This window comes from Pyrus communis, chromosome 15, assembly GCF_963583255.1.
Source record: "Pyrus communis chromosome 15, drPyrComm1.1, whole genome shotgun sequence".
In the NCBI taxonomy this organism is placed as follows: Eukaryota; Viridiplantae; Streptophyta; class Magnoliopsida; order Rosales; family Rosaceae; genus Pyrus; species Pyrus communis.
In genome coordinates this window covers 5,216,074-5,227,076 of record NC_084817.1, presented here as the reverse complement: position 1 = coordinate 5,227,076, position 11,003 = coordinate 5,216,074, and the positions used below count along the sequence as shown (strand labels likewise).

Genomic DNA, 11,003 nt, shown 5'->3' with positions numbered 1-11,003 from the left:
TAAGCTCCAAAAAGGCAAACCAAACTCAGCTCAATTCAATACTTTTATCACAAGCCTTACAAATCCTCTCGTAACACGGATATTTACAAGTTTTCGATTTTTTTTTTCCTTTTTTTTTTCTGGTATTGTTTTTTCTTCTCTCTTTTTTTACTCTTTGATTACATCTTACATGGCAACCGGCAATTGTTACACCGGGGAGATCCGCGAGGTGGTGGGCCCACGGTGTTGACATGGAGGCGAATTATAATGACACGTCGGACGCTCGTGCAGCGAAGTTGCCGGATCTCGGTTGCCGGAGAAGCTCTGTCAATGTCTCCGCCTGTCCCCATAAAGACACACAAAACGACAATAAAAAAACCACTCAACCATCACCCAATTATTTAAAATATAATAAAAACGACAAAATAATTTAGTGGCTGAGAAATAATCAACCACGAAATGACGATCCTACCCATGGTCTAATGGCATAAATTATCAACATCATTGTGGGGGAAGGGGAAGTTGGATTTTGCATTTTATTTTTGAGCGAAGAAGTATAAATCGGAAAAAGAATATGCCACGTGGCCCACGCCGCAAGACAGAAAAACCCATTAAATTGAGGAATATTTTCAAAAAGCCCATGCCACGTCAGCGAGGGACTCGGGGGTTGTTGCCCACGGCCCGATTGGACCCGAGAAAAAAAAAAGAAGGAAAATGTTGATTGTTTTTTGGGTGCCGGAAAATGCTCACCTTTTGCTTGGCGCGATTGGTGCCGGACTGAGACAAAGCGACGAGGGGAGGAATCGCTCCTTCGCGGGCCACCATATTACGGTGGACTTCACTGTGCTCGCAAATCTGCAACAAAATCGCAACCGATATCTCCTTCTGCCGCTGCGACCCCACCTCTATGATCTCCACCAGCACCGGAATCCCGCCTTCCTCCACCAACGCAGCGCGGGCCTCCGATACCGTTACGAGGACGCTCAGCACGTACGCCGACTTGTCCACCATGTTCGAACCGAAGTCCGCCATCAATTCCACCAGCGGCTTCATGATTCCCGACTTGACGGCTCTAATCTTGTTCTCTTTGACTGAGCAGAGCGAGTACAGAGCCGTCGACGCGTCCTTCTTCCCACGAAAACCACCGCACTCCAGAAGGTTCACCAGCAGCGGAATCGCACCCGACCGTCCAATTGCGACTTTGTTCTCTTCGATTTGCGAGAGGCGGAGCAGAGCGCAGGCGGCGTTCTCTTTCGCCGTGGCGGTCCCCGTCTTGAGCGACCGGACAAGCGGCTTGATCGCTCCCGACGAAGCGATGAGGTCCTTGTTCTCGTCGCACAGCGAAAGGTTGAGTATCGCGGTGACACCGTACTCCTGGAGCTGGAGATCGGTCGACGATAGGAGCGAAATCAACGGCTTAATCGCGCCGTTTCGGGCGATTTTGAGCCGATTTTCGGACTTGTTCTTGGCGAGGAGCCTGATCTCCATCGCCGCCTGCTTCTGCTCCTCAATCGAACCGTCTTCGAGGACGGCCACGAGCTGTTGAATCAGATCGTCGGAGTTGTCGGAAGCGCAGGCAATCAGAAGCCGCCGGCTCTGAGACGACGTCGTCGGAAACTCTTCGGATCGGTCGCTGTTACACTCGCTGAAAGCAGAAGAGTTGTCGCCGTTACTCATATCACTGAAGTTCCTCCCCATGTATTTGAAATTCGGGGGATTTTCCATCGCCATATCTGAAATTCCGAAATTTTCAGCCCTCAACACATCAAATCGTCACCGAAAAACTAGTCTGAATCGGCGAAATTTGTTATTTGGCGAAGTTTCGGGTTTGATTCGGATTTCGTGGGTTGGGGGCTCTGGTTTTTGAGAAGTAAGGAGGAGATGGAGGCGAAGATATAAAACAAGGATGTGAAGGGTAAGACGTGGAGGAACCGAGGAAGGCCTTTGGGGTCTCGCTGACACGTGCGCCTTTATTGAGAACTAGCAGTCGGAGTTGGGGGCGAGGAGAACACGTTCGAAGGGTCGCTTTTAACGCGTGCATGGAAGGTTCGCTCTTCGATGAAAGTTTTCCAAGCTTGGTCTTAACAAATGAAATAGGAAGAGATATTCGTACATGGATTAAATGATCTGAATCTTTAAAATTTAATTTAACGATTAAAAATATGAAGTTCTTTTAAAAATTATAATAATTTTAATCATTAGATTAAATTCCAAGGATTCGGATCACTTGATTTGAGGGTTTAAGTGGAAGAGATTTGGAGAGAATCTCTTTCTAATGAAATAAAATAGGAAATGGCATAGTATGTCACACCGTAACATTATTTTAGATTACATTTTGTAAATCATATAACGTTGTTACATCACCATAGTCTAATGATATTCATTTTTACTTATAACTAAGATGTTTTAGGTTCGATTCTTGCCGAATGAGAATTTGAACCACATTATTGCTAACCCATTGTGAGGCTAAATCTACTTCCTCTTCCTTAATATAGATAATATCATTCGTTCAAAAAAAAAAAAATTACATCATCAATTTATAAATGTGATCTGAAAAATTATTGTAGCTAATATTATTCTTAATTTTTCCATATGGTACTAATGTGTTCCGTTATTCCGTGAACATAATTGTAAATAGAGGGTGATGCAAGAGAGACAATTTAATATGTCATGCACTTTCATATCATTAGCTATAAGCAATTAACCTAATAAATATTTAAAAAAAATTCTAGGAAAATTAGGTTTTAGACTATATTTTATAATCCACGCGATGTAACAGTTGATGGTGGGAAATAATCTCACAATCGACTATAAATCACACGGTTTACAAAATATAGAGTAAAAAATAATCCCCCTTGCATTTTTTTTGCAGATATTTATTAGGTTTATTGTTTTTAGATAATGGTACGAAATTTTGTGACATCCTAAAATGTCTTTGGTATGCGTATCTTTGACTTGATTAATGCTCTAATACGTAAATCGTTAATAGTAAATAATTACCTATTGATACATTTTAAAATTGACTCCAACCTATTGCATTTCTGGTTCAAACTCTCAATATATCCCAAGTTGAACCTAAACAAGCAATTCATTGTCCTGATAATTAGAGCATCAACCCAATATATACCAATTTCAATCTCCCACTCTTGTTAGTAGAGATTAGTATAGTATATCGCTTGTAATAAATAAAAAAAGATTTTTTTTTTAGACAAAATGGTCTTTGAGATTAACATAACTCATTACTTTGGACATTGAGATTTGAAATTGATAGAAGTGGTCATGGAGTTTGTTCACCATAAATCAATTTGGTCATTCCATGAAAAGATCCCTATTAAATAAGAATAAAATGACAAAAATATTTTCAACTTAATAAATCATGGGCCAAAATAATTTAACAAAAAGTGAGGGTACTTTAATCAATTTTTTTTTCTTCTTATTTAGCAGTGATTTTTCATGAAAAAACTAAGGTGATTGACAGTGAATAAACTCAGAGACTAATTATATCGATTTTGAATTTTACAGATGAAAGTTAAGAATTATGTCAATTTAAATGACTATTTTAACTGAAAAGTCTAAAAAAATTAACTCAAAGCCTCTCTTTCATTTTTTCCCTGATTGGGACTCCAAACCTTATAATGGTATGGAATATTTTCAGCCCAGCAAAAAATAGCAAAAGAGAAACTGGAATTTTTCATTCCCCCCGTACAATAAGGTATGTTTTGCGTTTTCCTACGTTTGCATGCTGGTTGTGTGCCACGTAGCACGTGAACAGAAGAATTTGATGGGCTGCACATGGTTTGGTCCAGTATTTGCGTCTGTACAGGTGATGGGGTTAGGCCTGCCCTTAGCCGGTGGGGGCAAATTTATTTATATTTTATTTATTGGCGAAAAATAAATATCAAAGACCAAGATAACAATTTAGCATTTTGCAAAATTTGTAAATCAACTCGTCACGTGAATCAATAATAATACAACACATGTATCTTTTATTTTATTTTATAATGACTTGACAAAAACCTAATTAAGGAGATACTTGGCTAATCTTTTGCTCCACATCCAATTCCTCATGGTTTAGTTCATTTCATGCTCTAGAATATAATAAAGGCTTATTTAGCCAAAATAATCACTGAGATTGTTATAATTTTGTATTTTGATTCCTGAATTTTAAAATCAATAGGTTTGGTCTATGAGTTTGTCCATCGTAAATTATTTTGGTCATTACGTGAAAAATTTCTATTAAATGGGGATTAAATGACAAATATACTCTTAATTTTTATCAAATCATTTAATCCATTGATTATTAAATTGGGGGTCTTTTAGTCACTTTGGTCTATATTTGACAGAGTTTTTTTTACCTAATGACCAACATGATTGTTTGTAGACTAACTCATGAACCATTTTTATCCATTTTAAATCTCTTTCATGGACTAAAGTAAGAAGTTATGTCAATATTAGATACCATTTTGGCTAAAATTTTTATTATAAAAAAGAAAAAGAAGGAAAACTAAAGAAAATGACAAAATAAAGATGTAAGTGAATAGTATTAGAAGTGACTTTTCAAGGTAAAAATGTCATTTTTGTTAGAAGTTAAACAGTACCGGAAGTGTTTAATTAAGATTCCCTATAAAATATGCATCAAATTAATAATACGATATTTGTTGGGAATTTTTATAAGCACTCCAAAAATCTCATTCTACACTCCAAAATTTCTATATTAAGAAAGAAAAATACACTTGTAAGGAATGTAGAATGAAAATTTTAAAATACCAATAACACTTGTCTATTTGTTTTAAAGAAATCAATAGTACATATGTCACTACTTACTACTGGAGACGCGATGATATTGAATAAGATATACTATTCCTACTAGTGAAGACTCGAATATTATCCATTAAATATATAACGTAACAGATACGTCAAGAAGTGGAATCAATCAAAATTTCAGAATCAATCACCATTGACAATATAAACAAAACAAAAATAATACCGAAGAAAAGTCTGGTAAGATACTTCACCGGATAATGCTAGAGTTGGACGTGGTCTGCGATTTGCCCAAATATTTATTTATGTTTGAAGATTTGGGATTAGCGATTGGACTAAACTAAATAAACCCCAAAAGTTGTATATGATTACTTTTTTAATTTTAGTGTCACATTCATGTGAGTAGGTTGGCAATTTGGAGAGCTTAATTAATTAGATTTCAATAGAGAAATGTTAAGGGTTTCTTTCAAAAGTGAGAGCTTTCATGAATTTTTTATCATCTCACAGTTTAACGTTAATTTATGTATCAACATTTAATATATATAATATTGTACCAAAAACTTGAGGTGGTAGAGTATACATGGAAAACTTCACTTTTGAACGAGTCTCTTAAAATTCTTATTTTTTTTAACAAACTATATTATTTACATTAAGGGAGTTGGATAGTAAGATAAGCCTTAGTAATAATATAATTCAAATTCATCTTTAATGAAAATTAAATCTAAAATCTCTAACTTATAAATGAAAAAAAAAATCACGAATCTTAGTATTAAGTTGCAGCATTTCTCATTTCATGTGACTGTTGGACTCTAATTAATTGGGAGATACCGGATACGTAATCAGATCACGTCAAAGAAGTGATGTTGTACATGTGAAAAGAAAAATAAAATAAAATAATATTGGAAATTTAAGTGGGTTAATAGGGAAAAATTAATTTCAACTCATGGGCTTCAAGTCCCATCATCATGGGCTCTTCTTCTATGCAGAGGAAAAATGGTCCCCAAACTCTTGAAGCCCTTGTTATGTTTGTTTGTCTTTTCTTCTAGTTCACATATAAAATCACACGTGAAAAGTTAAATGGTGAATCATTGGAAAATTAAATAGAGTTTTAATGAAAAGCTTACAGTACTATTTATTTTAACGAAAAATTATATTTTTACACTAAAAAGTCAATCCTGGTACTATTTACTTTACCATTTATTTTGCCATTATCATTAAAACTCAAAGTTTTCAAGTCATTTTCATTAGTTTTCCTAAAATTAAATACAATGAGGATCCTCTCCTGAGCTTAGGATGGGGATTCTTCTGACCCGCCCATCTGGATTGTTCAAATTTAATCCAACAGCTCCAAACAGGATGACCCTTTAAAAGTTATAATAATTGCAATTATTAGATTAAGTTTGAACGGCCCAAATGGACTAGTAAGAAAAATCCTCATCATGAGCTCAAGAGAGGATCCTCTTCTAATTAAATACATACTCCCTGCTTATGACCCAAATATAAAAAATAAAAAAATAAAAAAATAAAAAATAAAAAAACATGGAACCAAGCGACGGCGGATTTAGAAAATTTTCCTATTCGAGTTAATAAAACTCTGTACTCTAGTTTGACTCGCTGATTCTTATCCTACATTGGTTTTTTTCAGGTATTTTATTAGGTATTTTGCTCCTGTGACAATATAGTATAGAAATCTCTCATTTAAATATGGTCAATATTTGATAGGCTTAACAGTTTCTCACACAATTGCTAGTTTGATATGAAACGATAAAAAATAACAAGTTTCGGATCAACTTGTTAACATGTTGGGTCTTATCAAATAACTAGTTAAGAACTCGTTAACAAGTTAGGTCATTATCCGAGTACCCGTTAAGATAATAAGTATGACACGAAAATGATGCGAAATAATAGGTTTCAGGTCAACCCGTTAAAGAGTTCGGTCGTTGGGATCTTCTGTTAAGAATCCATTAAGATAATGAATTTGACATGACACGATCAATTAAGATAACATGTATGATACGAAAACTATATTAACACGACATACACAACCTATTTGCCAAGGAAAATTTGTTGATTTTGTAAGAATATGAGTATGAGATAGAGAAGTTTTAGGATCGGCTATAGGTGTTCAGTTTGATAGAAAAGTCATATTGATAAAAGGAATGCTAATCCTTGACAAAGAAGGATTTTGTATAGCATTGAGATCAGAACAAGGAAACAAGTATTTGATTCCTATATGGATTTTAATAGGGGATCCTAATATGTTATGGTAAAGATTATATGTATATATATAGTGACCTCTCTTCTCACAGAATACACGCTCATATTGAACTTTAACCTCTTGGTAAGTCGAGTTCTTGATAATCGGCAAGAGAAGAGAAGGTTCACTGAAAGCTTGCTGCCATGGCTTCGAGTTCTTGAACTGCTGCAGGTATGCTTTTCTTCCTAGTTTTCTTATACACAAACTGGTTAAGTCTCTCTAGTTGTGGTTCATGTTTTGGTCTTGGTGTTTGTATATTCTAGTCTAACAGATTTTACATAAATATTAGCTACTAATATACAATATATAACATTGTTAATGTTACGTTAATATTCAATTACAATATCATCGTTCGAATCACTCCGTGTTAAGGCTGTTAGCAAGTTAATTTGAATTCGCTCAAAAAACGCGAGCGAAAAAACACAAAGTGTGGGCCTCTTTGATGGGCCGGACCAAAACAAATGGCTCCGTCCAATCGAACACAAACCTAACTCCCCTCTCGTATCTCGCGTCTCCGAGCTCGTAGTCGCACGCGCACACAGAGCCACCAAAAGCCTAAAGGCGAAGGAAACCCAAACCTGCCTAGAGAGCAACAACCATACCATGGCGGCCCCAGCTATCGAATGGGTCCTTTGGCGTAAAAAGACTGCGGTGGCAGTGAGCTACTGCAAGCGCGGACGCGGTCTGATCAAGAGCAACGGCTGCCCAATCAAGCTGGTCAAGCCGGAGATCCTCCGTCGGAAAAGCTAATCGTAAAGATGATTGTTTGTACTAGTCCCTATATCATTTAATTGCCTCCTTGAACAAAGTTCCGTTGTCGGATGTTTCCATTTTCATGTGCATTTTGCCATGAATCTGCCTGCCTTCTCGTTTCTTTTCCACCTTTATCTCTCAACCGATTGGTCTCAAAAGCCAAAGTTGTAGCTATCTATGTTGAGTACAGACTTGCCCCAGAGAACCCAATTCCTTGTGCTTATGAACATGCATGGCTGGGCGGCCCTTCAATGGGTTGCTTCTCACACAAGCAACAAAGAATCAGATGGCAAAAGAGAGCCATGGTTAGTCAACTATGGAGGTGAGATTGTACATAGGTGGTGGTAGTGCAGGTGGAAATATTACACAGAGCCTACGAGTTGAGAGCTTGTTTGGCATTTCTGTCCCACCAGTATTTTTGGGGTTCCAAACCAATTAGGCGCGTTAGAACCTAGAGGTGAAGACTTTGATAAGACTCTGGTTTATAAAGGTTGGGACTTTGTTTAAGTGGCCATCAGCTCCCGGAGGGATTGACAATCCAATGGTGAACTTGGGGTGCTCTAAGCTGCTGCCTGTGTGTGTTTCTGGAAAATATGAGCTGAGGGATCGATCGGGTGGTTTTGTATTATGAATTTTTCAACGAAAGTTCGTGGAATGGACAAGTAGAAGGAGATCAGGATCATTTATTGATTGAGACTGAGGGGAGATCACCAAGGGGGAACTGCATCCTAGCATTCTAACATATTGCTGGGAATGCTCCTAATCCACAAGGCATCCCGCAAAATTGATAAACTCGCGCGCATAACATGAACCAATAATATTGCAACACATGTTTTCTTATTTTAAAGATTATTTCATAAATACTTCATGCTCAATGCAATGGTAGATTCATAAATTTTTCCAATCCGAGTTAATGAAACTTTGTACACTAGTTTGGCTTGTTGTTCATGACTTCTTACTCTACTCCGACTTTTGTGAGGCATTTTTCAAGCATTTTGCTCTCGTGACAATCGTGTTCAAGAAGAATATAAAATAAACCATGAATGAGAAACAATTATAAGAAATTGGGGCATTTGAAACAATTATAAGAAACTGGAGCATTTGAATACATTGGTCCATATGTGGATCCACTATCGCAATCAACTGATAACGAGTGCCGCACGTTAGATATAGTTTGCTAAGCCATCAAAAGATATCAAAGTCTATTTGATAGATTTTCATTAGTGTCTAGAAAGGAAAAATTACGAGCTCTTTTGCAAAAATTTTACCTTAGCTAATTGCAGACTTTGCAGTTAATTAGAATTCTTCCTAATTTTGTGTTTTAACTCTCAATGGAAGCAGATTGTGTTTACTGTTTAGTAAGCGGGACTTTCGGCTCTGAACGAGAACAGTTTGTTTCGGTTAGTTTTTCTTTCACTACCCAAAAAAAAAAAAAAAAAAAAAAAAAAAAAAAAAAAAAACATATAATATATATATATATATACTAAACGGAACCTTAAGCAACAAAGCTCTCGTAGCTCAGTTGGTTAGAGCACCCGTTTAGTAAGCGGGAGGTCTTGAGTTCGACTCTCAACGAGAGCAATTTCTTCAATCGTTTTTCTCTCTTTTTTAGGGTTCTGCAACTCTAGGGTTTTACATGAACTCCAGGCATTCTCTCTCTCTCTCTCTCTCTAGAACAAGCTTCTAAAAGTTTCTCTATCCTCTCTACCCGCAATATGTTGACCAAATGCCCTGCTCTCATTCCGCCATTGGCAAGAAATCCACAGGTCTCTCTCTCTCTCTCTGACTCTCTACTGGCAAGAAAGCCACAAAACCCCAGCGAAGGGTTTTACATTTTGAATTTTCTGTTATGGATTTTTAATGTATTGTTTAAATTTGCAGACTTGCTGAACAAGCACTACAGAACTGACCAGAAGATCAACATCACCACCTACATTGAAACTGGAATTGTAAGCCCAAATCATATTTTCAACACTTTTTTTTTTTTTTTTTTTTTTAATTTTGTTGGAAAATTTCTTTTTTGAATTTTTGGATTGCTATGTATTATGATGTGCTTTACGATTTGAATTATCAGTTGTTTGCTGGTGGGGTTTTTTAGGTAGTTCTTGAGTTGCTGCATTGGATTAGAAGCAATTGAATCAATAATCATCACAGTTGCATATTGGATTCCTTTTGCCTTTTCCGAATCTATTGTCTTCAACTCGATTATAAACGACTTCTTGAAACGTTTCTTGTCAATTTTGTGGACTAGTTCTCAAGGACGGAGCAATAAATTTTTTTCTAGTGGGGGCAATCGAAAACAACTAAGAAAACCTTATTATAATATGGTTATATGCAATATGATAGTAATGATGGTTTCAAATGATGAAGTATTACAATTCCAATGTTACAAAAATTTCAATATAATAGTGGAAAGTGGCAAAGTGATGAGAAAAATATAAGTACATGATAGGTGGAAGAGGGTTTTTTCGGTTTGAATGACAAAACAAGAGCACTATTGCTCATATAATATTTGATATGAAATATAAGTAGAATGAATGTATGTTGGATATTGGATACATATATTTTCTTTAAAGATAATCTGTGTATATTATATAATTGTAGTTTGTAACTAAACAAACGAATTACTTGAGTGGGGGCATCTGGCCCTAGTGAGCCTTCATTGGTTTCGTCCATGCTGGTTCTTGGAAATTATAAGCTTTAACTCAAATCAAGCGACCTTGTTGGTATGTTGGGCTCATTTGGCAATGGGATTTGATTGAAGTGGATAACTCGCATCATCTTTGTTTGCACCTAAAATGTGCACCATTTTATTTATTCAGGCCATTTGGATAAATATGGAATTTGGAGGATTATTGTACAAGAGGGCTAACTTGGAAGATATTTGGCTGCATCAAGTGGGATAGTTTGACATTAAAATAATGCTTTTCCCATTTGTTTGGGTGGTGGAGGTGTGTCAAGAGCTTTGTTTAATCAAAACAAATGCATGCTTTTTCATTGCAAGTGGATGGGAAGGCACCATGTAGGCTTTCAGGCAAAGGGTATGTGGTGAAAGAAGCCAACTTGCTTCTTTTAATTATTTTATTGCAAGTGGGAGATAGACATGTGATGGAAATGCAAGCTTGCCTATTTTAATATTATTTCACATGCAAGTTGGCAGTGGAGTTCATTCGGGCAAGTTCAATGTTCTCAGCAATGGGCTTTCTTAGATCTCTATATAAAGAAGCAAAGGCATAAGAATTATGGACGCTCA

At 36.5% G+C, this 11,003-nt stretch overlaps 1 protein-coding gene, 1 non-coding gene and 1 pseudogene across 2 annotated transcripts; 2 read left to right on the top strand and 1 right to left on the bottom strand.

Annotated features, from left to right (window-relative positions):
* On the bottom strand, window positions 1–1,843 carry LOC137717582 (U-box domain-containing protein 4-like). The gene is made up of 2 exons (XM_068456994.1): window positions 730–1,843; window positions 1–319 (listed from the first exon to the last, which is right to left on the bottom strand). The coding sequence occupies exons 1-2, from the start codon at window positions 1,708–1,710 to the stop codon at window positions 242–244; spliced, it is 1,059 nt and encodes a 352-aa protein (XP_068313095.1). The 5' UTR covers window positions 1,711–1,843; the 3' UTR covers window positions 1–241.
* A 5,757-nt stretch (window positions 1,844–7,600) lies between these two features.
* Window positions 7,601–8,490, top strand: LOC137716930 (2-hydroxyisoflavanone dehydratase-like; annotated as a pseudogene).
* A 767-nt stretch (window positions 8,491–9,257) lies between these two features.
* Window positions 9,258–9,331, top strand: TRNAT-AGU (transfer RNA threonine (anticodon AGU)). The gene has a single exon. It is a non-coding gene; the product is annotated as a tRNA-Thr (tRNA).
* Window positions 9,332–11,003: the final 1,672 nt, after the last annotated feature.

Excerpts from the sequence above, each read along its gene's own strand:
- LOC137717582 (XM_068456994.1), bottom strand. The coding sequence starts at position 1,710 with ATGGCGATGGAAAATCCCCCGAATTTCAAATACATGGGGAGGAACTTC. Across the intron at positions 320-729 it reads CCAATCGCGCCAAGCAAAAG|GCGGAGACATTGACAGAGCT; the intron begins GTGAGCATTTTC and ends TTATGGGGACAG.